General features: G+C 41.7%; 1 protein-coding gene across 1 annotated transcript in view; it reads left to right on the forward strand.

The window, feature by feature from the left end:
- Positions 1 to 2,138: 2,138 nt before the first annotated feature.
- Positions 2,139 to 17,382, forward strand: part of LOC128644530 (protein LYRIC) — a gene marked incomplete at its 5' end in the record, with an annotated part of 36,522 nt that continues 21,278 nt past the window's right edge. The window contains 1 exon segment of the mRNA XM_053697109.1: positions 2,139 to 2,255. Within this exon segment, the coding sequence (XP_053553084.1) occupies positions 2,139 to 2,255 (117 nt within the window).

Raw genomic sequence — 17,382 nt, forward strand, 5'->3', positions numbered from 1 at the left:
TTCTTTTCTTTCTTTCTTGTCTTCTTTCCTTTCTTCTTTCTCTCTTTCTTTTTCTTTCTTCTCTCTTTCTTTCTTTCTCCTCTTTCTTTCTTTCTCTCTTTCTTTCTTCTCTCTTTCTTTCTTTCTCTCTTTCTTTCTTTCTCTCTTTCTTTCTTTCTCTCTTTCTTTCTTTCTCTCTTTCTTTCTTTCTCTCTTTCTTTCTTTCTCTCTTTCTTTCTTTCTCTCTTTCTTTCTTTCTCTCTTTCTTTCTTTCTCTCTTTCTTTCTTTCTCTCTTTCTTTCTTTCTCTCTTTCTTTCTTTCTCTCTTTCTTTCTCTCTTTCTTTCTCTCTTTCTTTCTTTCTCTCTCTCTTTCTTTCTTTCTCATAAAAAAAAAAATAATATATATATATATATATATATATATATATATAATCACTCCTGGTCAGCAGGAGGCGGCAAAGAGCACCACAGCAAAGCTGTTAAGTATCACTTCCCTTCCCACAACCCCCAGTCATTCTCTTTGCCTTAGGTGCACGAAGGAGGTGAAATGTTTAGGCTGACAATTCCTTGGAACTTCAGGGTGGCATATCTCTTTCCTCCGTTTGCTTTCCTTCCGCGAGCCAATGCTTGGATCAAGCAGGAGAGAGCATCAGTGATTCTAATAGCTCCTGCGTGGCCTTGCAGGATCTAGTATGCAGATCTAGTAGAGATGTTGTCTCTACCGCTCAGAAAGGACCTTCTGCTTCAGGGGCCCTTCCTTCATCCAAATCTTGTTTCTCTATAGCTGACTGCTTGTAGATTGAACCCTTGATTTTAGCCAAGTGTGGATTTTCCGAATCGGTCATTGAGACCATGGTTCAGACTCGTAAGCCTGTCACTCGAAAGATTTACCCTAATATATGGCGTAAATATCTTTATTGGTGTGAGTCTAAAGGATATTCTTGGGCTAAGGTCAGGATCCCAATGATCTGATCTTATCTTTTCTCCAGGAAGGTCTTGAGAAGGGGTTATCTGTCAGTGCCCTCAAGGGTCAGATTTCTGCTCTATCCATTCTGCTGCACAAGCGTTACTCAAATATTCTCTTGTAATGTGAATCCCCTTACCAGAATTTATCTCAATCTAATGAGGTAAGTAGCCGCACTGAAAGGGGTATTCAGGTACTGGTACAGGTAAGTCCGGTGTGGCGAGGAATGTCTTAATGATCTCATCCACCTTTTGGAGTATGTAGTAACGAGAGAATTCACATCCAGTTGTTTCCTCCCAGGATATTCAAATATGCCGTCCACCTCATGGAGTATGTAGCTTTAATTTTGCCTCCTAAAGGTTATACAGTCACTATGCTTATGAGCAGCCACCCAGCTTTGGTCATGTAACTTCTTCCACTTGCGTATTAGAGAGTCTTGAATGCAAAGCTGAGTCAAAGTGTTGCTGAATTTAGCTTTCTGATGCCTATTGCTAAATGAATACACGTCCTTCTGTTTCAGAATAGCTCTGCTTTGTTTCCTCATCAATAGCCACTGGTCTGAGAATTAAACACAGGAAGGGGGTGTTTGTGTTCTTGGCAAAACATCTTTCTCTTAAATGTTCTCCTCTTACTAAAAAGCTTTTAATCTTCACAGCAGCTTCAGCTTCCTCCACCCGTTGCAAAGCCTCTTCCTGGGTCTAAAATGAGGATTCCCATTTACCATTTTGCATTATTTTGCACTTCATGATTCATAAGACTTTATAATTACATTTATTACTGATCTTTTATACTTATTTATTTATTGTTTTATGTTTTAGATAAGGAATGTTTGAGCGCTGTTTTCCCCTTGTGTGTGTATCTCTCTGTCTATATCTATATATAATATCTCTCTCTCTCTCTCTCTCTCTCTCTCTCTCTCTCTCTCTCTCTCTCTCTCTCTCTCTCTCTCTCTCTCTCTCTCTCTCTCTCTCTCTCTCTCTCTCTCTCTCTCTCCTCTCTTTTTATATATATATATATATCTATATTTATATATATATATATATATCTATATATAATATATATATATATCATATATATAAATATCTGAGCAAATTGCCTATGCCATATAGAAGAAGGAAACCTAGAAAAACATTTTTCTGTCCTTAAAGGGTTAAATAGAGCACATTTTTAATGCTGATTTGTTTGTTTTGTTAGGATACAGAGATCATGGATAAGGAGCCAAGGATTGAATTTAAAGATGTTCCACAAGCACGACCTCAGCCAGTCAGGATTATTTCAGCTCTGGCTGAAAAACCTAGTGAGCCTAAAGAGGTGAGGGAATAAGTGTTTGTACTAAAGCAAATAAACTGGATACTGGAAGCTGTAGATAAGTCATAATTAATGCCTTTATTACTGGCAATGCTAGTCTTCCGTTGGTTGAACTGTTATTACAATCCATGATAGATTTTGTAGTGTCTGTATTAGAGATATATATAGAAAATATATAGATAGATAGATACTAATCTATATAATGTGTGTATATAATAAAACTTAGAAAAGAAGGTCACTCTCAGGACATTTAGAGAACCACAATAATCATTTAATCAATATCTCAACAGGTCATCAAAGACATAGTCAACGTTTTGGCTCTTTAGAGCCTTCTTCAAGACAAAATAAAACTGTAAAAAAAGAAAACCTGTATAGATACACAAACAAAATTTACATACATCAGTAAAAGCAAAATGATACACCCATCACCATTGTTACATTAACCTAAAATAAAATCATACAAGAATTAAGTGAAACTCTAGACCAGAAAAAGAGGCTGTGTAATCACATAGAAACAATGCAAACAATTTTATAAGTAAATCCCCCAGGAGTGAACCAAATGCCAAAAACATATGACGGAATATATACGGTGGAATACAAATGTTAAGTATTATTATGCAGTTGGGCTTGAGTATACTCACGAATCATAAACCCTATTGATAGCATAGTAGCAAAAAAGAAAAAATAAGCACAAACATATAACCAAACATCTGATAATGATCCAATCAATATGTAAACAGAAAAAAAGGAATCCACTAATAAACATACCAATGATGGAACCAATGTCTAAATGGCCTGACACCCTCTAATAAAAAGTGTAGACATTTGTAATGTATCATAGAGCAAACAGATTGGGGCTTATTCACAAACACACAAACCATGTGAGTGAAGTTACAATATAAAGCCAATTACCACAAACTTAAAAGTATAAATAAGAATGCAATTTAGTAACCATCCACCTTCATAGGTGTAAACACCAGACTAAACTTAGTCTGTTTGTATCCAAAACTAGCATGCATAATCCCACAACGTGTGGTAACAAAACAAGAGTTATGGACCCTTGTATAAACACATAGATAAAGATAATGTCTATACCAACTAAATTAAATTGTATTTCCATGTTGACCACAATAATACTTATACATATTAGATATAAACAGGCACTGCAAACCCAGAGCATAAGCACACTATTAAGCAGCAGTAGAACATCAATTATATATAATGCAGCAATAGGAAAAGTCTGACACTCACACTAAATATAACCTGGCATTAATACCAGTTGTATAACCAAAGATGCGTTCATAAGAAACAAAACAATGACTATTCGAAATTTTAACAGCCCCTACCAATATTTATATAAGGGTAGCGGTTAATCATCGTGTCATGTTAACATTGAATAGCACTAAAATCGTAACACAAAAGAAAAAGGAGAAATCATGCATGCCATGACTATACAGAAAAAAACAGAGTATAACACAGCATAGCTAATTTAAGGACAAAGTAACACCATCACCTACCTTTCTTCAGCGAGACGCCGTACTCCCAAACAGGAAATGCGTAATAGTCAGAAGTGAACCCGTATGGCTCTTAAAAATAAGCAGTGGCGATCTTATTGGCTCCCACAGGGGGTGTGTTTTTTAGTAACGCCAGCCAAACAAGCTAACAGCGCGGATACAGAGTGTCAAAGTAATAACCGCAACCACATATAAAAGAGACACACACAAAGGGTACCCCACTCCAGTCCCACATATATCACAACAGGAGGATCTCCTGTCCAAACCAACTCCGCACATACCCTAAGTAGCTGTTACCCCAGAATCAAAATATACCGGATCAGAACGCAGCAGTCAATCATCCAATACACCAGGCAATGAAACTACATGTCGCAGAGCAGAAGAGCATAAATGATAACAAAGCAACTGAACCTGTAAGACAAAGAGGGATGATAGTCAAATAAACCCATCTATCATGTATCAATAAAAAAACAAGACTCAAACAGCTCAAACATGAGTTGTGAGTTAATTGATACCATAGACACACGGCAAAAGCTGAACATAACATAAAAGACAAGCGCAAAGGGAGAGATCGTTATGTCACTCCTATATAAATTACCAGAAACCACTAGATATATACATTACAGTAATTTATATAGGAGTGACGTAACGAAAATGGCACCACAGTACGCAAACCTCTTCATGGCTGACTTAGAACAGAGATTCCTAGCCACTCACCCTCACAAACACTTCAAATACTTTTGCTACATAGATGATATTTTCATCATATGGACTGAAGGAGAAAAAACCTTGAACATTTTCATAAATCTTTTAATCTATTTCATGCATCAATCAAGCTTAAAATGAACTTTCTCTTAAGTGTATCCAGTCCACGGATCATCCATTACTTGTGGGATATTCTCCTTCCCAACAGGAAGTTGCAAGAGGATCACCCACAGCAGAGCTGCTATATAGCTCCTCCCCTCACTGCTATATCCAGTCATTCTCTTGCAACTCAACAAAGATGGACGTAGTAAGAGGAGAGTGGTGTATTATAGTTAGTTTTTTAACTTCAATCAAAAGTTTGTTATTTTTAAATGGTACCGGAGTGTACTGTTTCATCTCAGGCAGCATTAGAAGAAGAATCTGCCTGTGATTTCTATGATCTTAGCAGAAGTAACTAAGATCCACTGCCGTTCTCACATATTCTGAGGAGTGAGGTAACTTCAGAGGGGGAATGGCGTGCAGGTTTTCCTTCAATAAGGTATGTGCAGTTAACATATTTCTAGGGATGGAATTTGCTAGAAAAATGCTGCTGATACCGGATTAATGTAAGTTAAGCCTTAAATGCAGTGATAGCGACTGGTATCAGGCTTATTAACAGAGATACATACTCTTATAAAAGTGTAATATAAAACGTTTGCTGGCATGTTAATCGTTTTTATATATGTTTGGTGACAAAACTTATTGGGGCCTAGTTTTTTCCACATGGCTGGCTTGATTTTTGCCTAGAAACAGTTTCCTGAGGCTTTCCACTGTTGTAATATGAGTGGGAGGGGCCTATTTTAGCGCTTTTCTGCGCAGCTAGAATTACAGACTGAGACACTCAGCTTCCTTCTGCATGATACAGGACATCTCTGAAGGGCTCAAAAGGCTTCAAAGTCGTGTTTGAGGAGGGTAACAACCACAGTAGACTGTGGCAGTTGTTTTGACTGTTTAAAAACGTTTTTTCGTCATTTATTATTCCGTTTTTGGTATTAAGGGGTTAATCATCCATTTGCAAGTGGGTGCAATGCTCTGCTAACTTGTTACATACACTGTAAAAATTTCGTTAGTGTAACTGCCTATTTTCACTGTTATTTCAAATTTTGTCAATTTGTTTCTCTTAAAGGCACAGTAACGTTTTTTTTTATATTGCTTGTTAACTTGCTTTAAAGTGTTTTCCAAGCTTGATAGTCTCATTGCTAGTCTGTACAAACATGTCTGAAACAGAGGATACTTGTTCATTATGTTTAAAAGCCATGGTGGAGCCCCATAGGAGAATGTGTACTAAATGTATTGATTTCACCTTAAACAGTAAAGATCAGTCTTTATCTATAAAAGAATTGTCACCAGAGGGGTCTGTCGAGGGGGAAGTTATGCCGACTAACTCTCCCCACGTGTCGGACCCTTCGCCTCCCGCTCAAGGGACGCACGCTAATATGGCGCCAAGTACATCAGGGACACCCATAGCGATTACTTTACAGGACATGGCTGCAATCATGAATAATACCGTCAGAGGTATTATCCAGATTGCCTGAATTGAGAGGCAAGCGCGATAGCTCTGGGGTTAGACGAGATACAGAGCGCGTAGATGCTGTAAGAGCCATGTCTGATACTGCGTCACAATATGCAGAACCTGAGGACGGAGAGCTTCAGTCTGTGGGTGACGTCTCTGAATCGGGGAGACCTGATTCAGAGATTTCTAATTTTAAATTTAAGCTTGAGAACCTCCGTGTATTGCTTGGGGAGGTATTAGCTGCTCTGAATGACTGTGACACAATTGCAGTGCCAGAGAAATTGTGTAGGCTGGACAAATACTATGCAGTGCCGGTGAGTACTGATGGTTTTTCCAATACCTAAAAGGCTTACAGAAATTATTAGTAAGGAGTGGGATAGACCCGGTGTGCCTTTTTCCCCACCTCCTATATTTATAAAAATGTTTCCAAATATAGGACTTATGGCAGACAGTCCCTAAGGTGGAGGGAGCAGTTTCTACTTTAGCAAAGCGTACCACTATCCCGGTTGAAGACAGTTGTGCTTTTTCAGATCTAATGGATAAGAAATTAGAGGGTTACCTTAAGAAAATGTTTATTCAAGGTTTTATTTTACAGCCCCTTGCATGCATTGCGCCTGTCACTGCTGCGGCGGCGTTCTGGTTTGAGGCCCTGGAAGAGGCCATCCGTACAGCTCCATTGAATGAAATTATTGACAAGCTTAGAACACTTAAGCTAGCTAACTCATTTGTTTCTGATGCCATTGTTCATTTGACTAAACTAACGGCTAAGAATTCCGGATTCGCCATCCAGGCGCGTAGGGCGCTATGGCTTAAATCCTGGTCAGCTGATGTGACTTCAAAGTCTAAATTGCTCAACATTCCTTTCAAGGGGCAGACCTTATTCGGGCCTGGTTTGAAAGAAATTATTGCTGACATTACTGGAGGTAAGGGTCATACCCTTCCTCAGGACAGGGCCAAACAGTCTTATTTTCGTGCCTTTAGAAATTTCAAGGCAGGTGCAGCATCAACTTCCTCTGCTTCAAAACAAGAGGGAACTTTTGCGCAATCCAAGCAGGCATGGAAACCTAACCAGTCCTGGAACAAGGGCAAGCAGGCCCGAAAGCCTGCTGCTGCCTCTAAGACAGCATGAAGGAGCGGCCCCTGGGCGTTGGAGATCATATCTCAGGGATATCTTCTGGACTTCAAAGCTTCTCCTCCACAAGGGAGATTTCACCTTTCAAGATTATCTGCAAACCAGATAAAGAAAGAGGCATTCCTAAGCTGCGTACAAGACCTCCTTGTAATGGGAGTGATCCATCCAGTTCCGCGGACGGAACAAGGACAGGGGTTTTATTCAAATCTGTTTGTGGTTCCCCAAAAAAGAGGGAACCTTCAGACCAATTTTGGATCTAAAGATCCTAAACAAATTCCTCAGAGTTCCGTCATTCAAGATGGAAACTATTCAAACCATTTTACCCTTGATCCAAGAGGGTCAGTACATGACCACAGTGGACTTAAAGGATGCCTACCTTCACATTCTGATTCACAAGAATCATCATCGGTTCCTGAGATTTGCCTTTCTAGACAGGCATTACCAATTTGTAGCTCTTCCCTTCGGGTTGGCTACAGCCCCAAGAATTTTCACAAAGGTTCTGGGCTCTCTTCTGGCGGTTCTAAGACCGCGAGGCATAGCGGTGGCTCAAGTCTCATACAGAGATAGTTCTGGCATTTCTGAGGTCGCATGGGTGGAAAGTGAACGAAGAAAAGAGTTCTCTATCTCCTCTAACAAGGGTTTCCTTCCTAGCGAATCTCTAATAGATTCTATAGAAATGAAAATTTACCTGACTGAGTCCAGGTTATCAAAACTTCTAAATGCTTGCCGTGTTCTTCACTCCATTCCGCGCCCCACGGTGGCTCAGTGCATGGAAGTAATCGGCTTAATGGTAGCGGCGATGGACATAGTGCCATTTGCGCGCCTGCATCTCAGACCGCTGCAATTATGCATGCTCAGTCAGTGGAATGGGGATTACACAGATTTGTCCCCTCTACTATATCTGGATCAGGAAACCAGAGATTCTCTTCTCTGGTGGTTATCTCGAGTCCATCTGTCCAAGGGTATGACCTTTCGCAGACCAGATTGGACAATTGTAACAACAGATGCCAGCCTTCTAGGTTGGGGTGCAGTCTGGAACTCCCTGAAGGCTCAGTGTTCATGGACTCAGGAGGAGAAACTCCTCCCAATAAATATTCTGGAGTTAAGAGCAATATTCAATGCTCTTCTAGCTTGGCCTCAGCAACACTGAGGTTCATCAGATTTCAGTCGGACAACATCACGACTGTGGCTTACATCAACCATCAAGGGGGAACCAGGAGTTCCCTAGCGATGTCAGAAGTCTCCAAGATAATTCGCTGGGCAGAGACTCGCTCTTGCCACCTGTCAGCGATCCATATCCCAGGTGTAGAGACTTTTCATCCGGGGGAGTGGGAACTCCATCCAGAGGTGTTTGCTCAATTGGTTCTCCGTTGGGGCAAACCAGAATTGGATCTCATGGCGTCTCGCCAGAACGCCAAGCTTCCTTGTTAGGGATCCAGGTCCAGGGACCCCGAAGCGGCACTGATAGATGCTCTAGCAGCGCCTTGGTTCTTCAATCTGGCTTATGTGTTTCCTCTGCTCCCTCGTCTGATTGCCAAAATCAAACAGGAGAGAGCATCGGTGATATTGATAGCGCCTGCGTGGCCACGCAGGACCTGGTATACAGACCTAGTGGACATGTCATCCTTTCCACCATGGACTCTGCCTCTGAGACAAGACCTTCTAATACAAGGTCCTTTCAATCATCCGAATCTACTTTCTCTGAGACTGACTGCATCAAAGCGTGGCTTCTCCGAGTCAGTAATTGATACCTTAATACAGGCACGAAAGCCTGTCACCAGGAAAATTTACCACAAGATATGGAGTAAATATCTTCATTGGTGTGAATCCAAGAATTACTCATGGAGTAGGGTTAGGATTCCTAGATTATTGTCCTTCCTCCAAGAGGGTTTGGACAAAGGATTATCAGCTAGTTCTTTAAAGGGACAGATTTCTGCTCTGTCTATTCTTTTACACAAGCGTCTGGCAGAAGTTCCAGACGTTCAGGCATTTTGTCAGGCTTTAGTTAGAATTAAGCCTGTGTTTAAACCTGTTGCTCCTCCATGGAGCTTAAACTTGGTTCTTAAAGTTCTTCAAGGGGTTCCGTTTGAACCCCTTCATTCTATTGATATCAAACTTCTATCATGGAAAGTTCTTTTTCTGATGGCTATTTCCTCGGCTCGAAGAGTCTCAGAGTTATCTGCCTTACATTGTGATTCTCCTTATCTGATCTTTCATTCAGATAAAGTTGTTCTGCGTACAAAACCTGGGTTTTTACCTAAGGTGATTTCTAACAAGAATATCAATCAAGAGATTGTTGTTCCATCATTATGTCCTAATCCTTCTTCAAAGAAGGAACGTCTTTTGCATAATCTAGACGTAGTCCGTGCCTTGAAGTTTTACTTACAGGCTACTAAAGATTTTCGCCAAACATCTAACCTATTTGTTGTTTACTCTGGGCAGAGGAGAGGTCAAAAGGCCTCGGCAACCTCTTTCTTTTTGGCTTCGGAGTATAATCCGTTTAGCCTATGAGACTGCTGGACAGCAGCCTCCTGAAAGGATTACAGCTCATTCTACTAGAGCTGTGGCTTCCACCTGGGCCTTTAAAAATGAGGCCTCTGAACAGATTTGCAAGACTGCGACTTGGTCTTCGCTTCATACTTTTTCCAAATTTTACAAATTTGATACTTTTGCTTCGTCGGGGGCTGTTTTTGGGAGAAAGGTTCTACAGGCAGTGGTTCCTTCCATTTTAAGTTCCTGCCTTTTCCCTCCCATCATCCGTGTACTTTAGCTTTGGTATTGGTATCCCACAAGTAATGGATGATCCGTGGACTGGATACACTTAACAAGAGAAAACATAATTTATGCTTACCTGATAAATTTATTTCTCTTGTAGTGTATCCAGTCCACGGCCCGCCCTGTCTTTTTCAGGCAGGTCTAAATTTTAATTAAACTACAGTCACCACTGCACCCTTTGGTTTCTCCTTTCTCGGCTTGTTTCGGTCGAATGACTGGCTATGGCAGTGAGGGGAGGAGCTATATAGCAGCTCTGCTGTGGGTGATCCTCTTGCAACTTCCTGTTGGGAAGGAGAATATCCCACAAGTAATGGATGATCCGTGGACTGGATACACTACAAGAGAAATAAATTTATCAGGTAAGCATAAATTATGTTTCTCTTGTTAAGTGTGTTCAGTCCACGGGTCATCCATTACTTATGGGATATATTCTCCTTCCCAACAGGAAGTTGCAAGAGGATCACCCAAGCAGAGCTGCTATATAGCTCCTCCCCTCACATGTCATATCCTGTCATTCTCTTGCAACCCTCAACAAAGAAGGAGGTCGTGAGAGGAGCTGGAGTTTTTACTTAACAAACTTTTGATTGAAGAATATTTATTTTAAATGGCACCGGAGTGTGCTGTTTTTCTATCTCAGGTAGTATTTGGAAGAAGAAACTGCCTGCGTTTTTTTTCTATGATCTTAGCAGGCGTAACTAAGATCCACTGGCTGTTCTCGACATTCTGAGGAGTGGGGTAACTTCGGAAAATGGGAATAGCATGCGGGGTCCTCCGCAAATGAGGTATGTGCGGTACATTATTTTCTGGGAATGGAATTGACTAAGCAAATACTGCTGTTACCGTATGATGTAAGTACAGCCTTAAATGCAGTAGTGGTAACTTGTATCAGGCTGATTAAATGTATGCGCAGTCAAGTTATTTTCTAGGGACTAGAATTTGACTGAGAAAATACTATTATTTTAATAAAACGTTTACTGGCATGTTATTCGTTTTTGTGAGGTACTTTGGTGATAAATCTCTTTGGGCATTTTTCCACATGGCTGACATATTTTCTGCATGGAAACCGTTATATCAGGGCTCCCACTGTTGTGATAGGAGTGGGAGAGACCTTGTTTTAGCGCCTTGTTGCGCAGTTATAATTCTAGCACAGTTTTCCTGCTTCTTCCTCCTTGATCCAGGACGTCTCTAGAGAGCTCAGGGGTCTGCAAAATTCATTTTTGAGGGAGGTAATCAGTCACAGCAGATCTGTGACAGTGTGCTTGACTGTGATTAAAAGCGTTAAATCTTAATTCATATCCGTTTTATCCGTTTTGGGTATTGAGGGGTTAATCATCCTTTTGCTAATGGGAGCAATCCTCTGCTAATATTACACTTCTTGTTAAGAATTGTTTAATTATATGTGTATTTTTGAAGCGCTGCAGCGTTTTTTATATTGCTTGTAAACTTATTGAAAGTGATTTCCAAGCTTGCTAGTTTCATTGCTACGTCTGTTTTAAACATGTCTGATTCAGAGGAAACTGTTTGTTCATCATGTTCAAAAGCCAATGTGGAGCCCAATAGAACGATGTGTACCAATTGTATTGATATTGCTTTGAATAAAAGTCAATCTGTACCGATAGAGAAACTATCACCAGACAACGAGGGGGAAGTTATGCCGCCTAACTCTTCTCACGTGTCAGTACCTGCGTCTCCCGCTCGGGAAATGCGTAGGATTGAGACGCCAAGTACATCTAGGCCCTTACAAATCACTTTACATGATATGGCTAATGTTATGAAAGAAGTATTATATAATATGCCCGCCGAATTGAGGGGCAAGCGCGATAGCTCTGGGTTAAGGACAGAGCGGGCTGATGACACGAGAGCCATGTCTGATACTGCGTCACAATTTGCAGAACATGAGGACGGTGAGCTTCATTCTGTCGGTGACGGTTCTGATCCGGGGAGACCGGATTCAGAAATTTCAAATTTTAAATTTAAGCTTGAGAACCTCCGTGTGTTACTAGGGGAGGTATTAGCGGCTCTGAATGATTGCGACACGGTGGCAATCCCAGAGAAATTGTGTAGGTTGGATAGATACTATGCGGTACCGGTGTGTACTGACGTCTTTCCTATACCAAAAAGACTTACAGAAATTATTAGTAAGGAGTGGGATAGACCCAGTGTGCCTTTTTCCCCTCCCCCCGATATTCAGAAAAATGTTTCCTATAGACGCCACCACACGAGACTTATGGCAGACGGTCCCTAAGGTGGAGGGAGCAGTTTCTACTTTAGCCAAGCGTACCACTATCCCGGTGAAGGATAGCTGTGCTTTCTCAGAACCAATGGATAAAAAATTAGAGGGTTATCTTAAGAAAATGTTTGTTCAACAGGGTTTTATTTTGCAGCCTCTTGCATGCATTGCGCCTGTCACGGCTGCAGCGGCATTCTGGTTTGAGTCTCTGGAAGAGGCGATTCGCACAGAGCCATTGGATGAGGCTTTGAGCAAAGTTAGAACCCTTAAGCAAGCTAATGCGTTTGTTTCAGATGCCGTAGTACATCTAACCAAACTTACGGCTAAAAATTCCGGATTCGCCATACAGGCGCGCAGAGCGCTCTGACTTAAATCCTGGTCAGCGGATGTAACTTCCAAGTCTAAGCTACTTAACATTCCTTTCAAAGGGCAGACCTTATTCGGGCCCGGCTTGAAGGAAATTATTGCTGACATTACGGGAGGTAAGGGCCACGCCCTTCCTCAGGACAGGGCCAAACCGAAGGCCAAACAGTCTAATTTTCGTGCCTTTCGTAACTTCAAGGCAGGAGCAGCATCAACTTCCTCCGCTCCAAAACAGGAAGGAACTACTGCTCGTTACAGACAGGGTTGGAAAGGCAACCAGTCATGGAACAAGGGCAAGCAGGCCAGAAAGCCTACTTCCGCCCCTAAGACAGCATGAAGACAGGGCCCCCTATCCGGAGACGGATTTAGTGGGGGGCAGACTTTCTCTCTTCGCCTAGGCTTGGGCAAGAGATGTGCAGGATCCCTGGACGTTGAAGATTATATCTCAGGGATACCTTCTGGATTTCAAAACCTCTCCACCACAAGGGAGGTTCCATCTTTCGAGGTTATCAACGAACCTAGTAAAGAGAGAGGCATTTCTACAATGTGTACAAGACCTCTTAATCATGGGAGTGATCCACTCAGTTCCGCGATCGGAACAGGGACAAGGATTTTACTCAAATCTATTTGTGGTTCCCAAAAAAGAGGGAACCTTCAGACCAATCTTGGACTTAAAGATCTTAAACAAATTCCTAAGGGTACCATCGTTCAAGATGGAAACCATTCGAACCATCCTACCCATGATCCAAGAGGGTCAATATATGACCACATTGGACTTAAAGGATGCTTACCTTCACATACCGATTCACAAAGATCATTATCGGTACCTAAGGTTTGCCTTTCTAGACAGGCATTACCAGTTTGTGGCTCTTCCCTTCGGGTTAGCCACGGCCCCGAGAATTTTTACGAAGGTTCTGGGCTCACTTCTGGCGGTACTAAGACCACGAGGCATAGCGGTGGCTCCGTACCTAGACGACATTCTGATACAAGCGTCAAGTTTTCAAACTGCCAAGTCTCATACAGAGATGGTTCTTGCGTTTCTGAGGTCGCATGGGTGGAAAGTGAACGTGGAAAAGAGTTCTCTGTTACCACTCACAAGGGTTCCTTTTCTAGGGACTCTTATAGATTCTGTAGAGATGAAGATTTACCTGACGGAGTCCAGGTTATCAAAGATTCTCAATGCTTGCCGTGTCCTTCATTCCATTCCAAGCCCATCAGTAGCTCAGTGCATGGAGGTAATCGGCTTAATGGTCGCGGCAATGGACATAGTGCCATTTGCGCGCCTGCATCTCAGACCGCTGCAACTATGCATGCTCAGTCAATGGAACGGGGATTACTCAGATCTGTCCCCTTTGCTAAATCTGGACCAGGAGACCAGAGATTCTCTTCTCTGGTGGTTGTCACCGGTTCATCTGTCCAAAGGAATGACCTTTCGCAGACCAGATTGGACGATTGTAACAACGGATGCCAGCCTTCTAGGTTGGGGAGCAGTCTGGAATTCCCTGAAGGCTCAGGGTTCGTGGACTCAGGAGGAGAAACTCCTTCCAATAAACATTCTGGAATTAAGAGCAATATTCAATGCTCTTCTAGCTTGGCCTCAGTTAGCAAGACTGAGGTTTATCAGATTTCAGTCGGACAATATCACGACTGTGGCTTACATCAGTCATCAAGGGGGAACCTGGAGTTCCCTAGCGTTGTTGGAAGTCTCGAAGATAATTCGCTGGGCAGAGTCTCACTCTTGCCACCTGTCAGCGATTTACATCCCAGGCGTAGAGAACTGGGAGGCGGATTTCCTAAGTCGCCAGACTTTTCATCCGGGAGAGTGGGAACTTCATCCGGAGGTATTTGCTCAACTGATTCGTTGGGGCAAACCGGATCTGGATCTCATGGCATCTCGCCAGAACGCGAAGCTTCCTTGTTACGGATCCAGGTCCAGGGACCCGGGAGCGGTGCTGGTAGATGCATTAGCAGCCCCTTGGGTTTTCAACATAGCTTATGTGTTTCCACCATTTCCGTTGCTACCTCGACTGATTGCTAGGATCAAACAGGAGAGGGCATCGGTAATTCTGATAGCGCCTGCGTGGCCACGCAGGACCTGGTATGCAGACCTAGTGGACATGTCGTCCTGTCCACCATGGTCTCTTCCTCTGAGGCAGGACCTTCTAATTCAGGGTCCTTTCAACCATCCAAACCTAATTTCTCTGAGGCTGACTGCCTGGAAATTGAACGCTTGATTCTATCTAAGCGGGGGTTTTCGGATTCGGTTATTGATACATTAATACAGGCTCGGAAACCTGTGACCAGAAAGATTTACCATAAGATATGGCGTAAATATTTATATTGGTGCGAATCCAAGAGTTACTCATGGAGTAAGGTTAGGATTCCTAGGATATTGGCTTTTCTACAAGAGGGTTTAGAAAATGGTTTGTCCGCTAGTTCGCTAAAGGGACAGATTTCAGCTCTGTCTATTCTTTTACACAAACGTCTGGCAGAGAATCCAGACGTCCAGGCCTTTTGTCAGGCTTTGGCTAGAATTAAGCCTGTGTTTAAAGCTGTTGCTCCTCCATGGAGCTTAAACTTGGTTCTTAAAGTTCTTCAGGGTGTTCCGTTTGAATCCCTTCATTCCATTGATATTAAGCTTTTATCTTGGAAAGTTCTGTTTTTGATGGCTATTTCCTCGGCTCGAAGAGTCTCTGAGTTATCTGCCTTACATTGTGATTCTCCTTATCTGATCTTTCATTCAGACAAGGTAGTACTGCGTACTAAACCTGGGTTTTTACCTAAGGTTGTTTCTAACAGGAATATCAATCAAGAGATTGTTGTTGTTCCATCATTATGTCCTAATCCTTCTTCAAAGAAGGAACGTCTTTTGCATAATCTGGACGTGGTCCGTGCTCTGAAGTTCTACTTACAGGCAACTAAAGATTTTAGACAAACTTCTTCTCTGTTTGTCGTTTACTCTGGACAGAGGAGAGGTCAAAAGGCTTCGGCTACCTCTCTCTCTTTTTGGCTTCGTAGCATAATACGTTTAGCCTATGAGACTGCTGGACAGCAGCCTCCTGAAAGAATTACAGCTCATTCCACTAGAGCTGTGGCTTCCACCTGGGCCTTTAAGAATGAGGCCTCTGTTGAACAGATTTGCAAGGCTGCATCTTGATCTTCACTTCATACTTTTCCAAATTTTACAAATTTGACACTTTCGCTTCTTCGGAGGCTGGTTTTGGGAGAAAGGTTCTACAGGCAGTGGTTCCGTTCTGTTTAATGTTCCTGCCTTGTCCCTCCCTTCATCCGTGTACTTAGCTTTGGTATGGGTATCCCATAAGTAATGGATGACCCGTGGAATGAACACACTTAACAAGAGAAAACATAATTTATGCTTACCTGATAAATTTATTTCTCTTGTAGTGTGTTCAGTCCACGGCCCGCCCTGTCTTTTTATGGCAGGTTCTAAATTTTAAAATTATAACTCCAGTCACCACTGCACCTTATAGTTTCTCCTTTCTCGTCTTGTTTCGGTCGAATGACTGGATATGACATGTGAGGGGAGGAGCTATATAGCAGCTCTGCTTGGGTGATCCTCTTGCAACTTCCTGTTGGGAAGGAGAATATATCCCATAAGTAATGGATGACCCGTGGACTGAACACACTACAAGAGAAATAAATTTATCAGGTAAGCATAAATTATGTTTTTTCTAGAGACTGTGTCAGCTTTCTGGATACAACAATATCCATCACAAATGGCAAACTGCACTTATCTGTATACAGAAACAAACAGATAGATGCAGCTACCTCTCCAGCTTCCACCCCAATCACATTAAAAAATCCATAATCTACAGTCAGGCTACAAGATACCACAGAATTTGCTCAGATACCAAGGACCGTGACAAACTCCTCATCACACTGTCCCAATCATTCAGAGAAAAAGGTTACAAAACAAGGATTATAAATAAAAAAAATTAACTCTGCTCTCAATACTCCACGTGAACACTTACTACAATACAGGGAGAAGAAAAACATATCCCGTATCCCACTAGTAGTCAAATACAACCCTGCTGTGGAAGGGATACAAAAATCATAAAAGACTTACAGCCACTACTATTAGAGGATTCCACACTCAAAAAAATCTTTCCAAAACCCCCAATCCTGGCATACAGACAACCACCTAACCAAAAGCAGAAACTGGTACATAGGAAGCTACACTCAGAATGGAACCAAGTGCTGCTATAAAGCTCTCTGCAAACTGTCAACACGTTTGTGAAAGCAGCACAGCAAATCACAATAAAAAATCTTATAACATTAAAGGGGCATATTCATGTATATCTGCAAATGTGGTATACATGATACATTGCACTGCATGTGAAATGGGATGCTATATTGGAGAAACAACTCAAAAACTGCACATTTGGATGAACTTACACAGACACTCAATCAAAAACCACTGTGAAACAAAATACTGCACCCCTGTTGGTCACCATTTCACCCAACCTGACCACTCCATCCAAAACCTCAAAATCAAAATTCTCAGAGGCAACTTCCAAAGCACCATGGAAAGAAAAACATGTGAAATGAAAATAATGCACTTCAACCTGTTTAATTCTGGACTAAATGTGGACTCTGGATTCTTAACAAATTATCAAAAATTTTTGTAATGTACTTTCATTTAGTCAATTACATTGTATATTCCACATTCTTTATACATAGGTACACAGGTAAGCCTATGTCCACACTTTTGTCTTTTTTTACTTTTGTATTCCCCCTGTATATACAATTTCACATCTTTATAGATATTGATTCAATGTTGATATATAACTTTATGTCAGTATATGCTCTATGTAAAGCTATATATTTCCCCTGTCTGT

This window comes from Bombina bombina, unplaced genomic scaffold, assembly GCF_027579735.1.
Source record: "Bombina bombina isolate aBomBom1 unplaced genomic scaffold, aBomBom1.pri scaffold_2164, whole genome shotgun sequence".
Classification (NCBI taxonomy): Eukaryota; Metazoa; Chordata; class Amphibia; order Anura; family Bombinatoridae; genus Bombina; species Bombina bombina.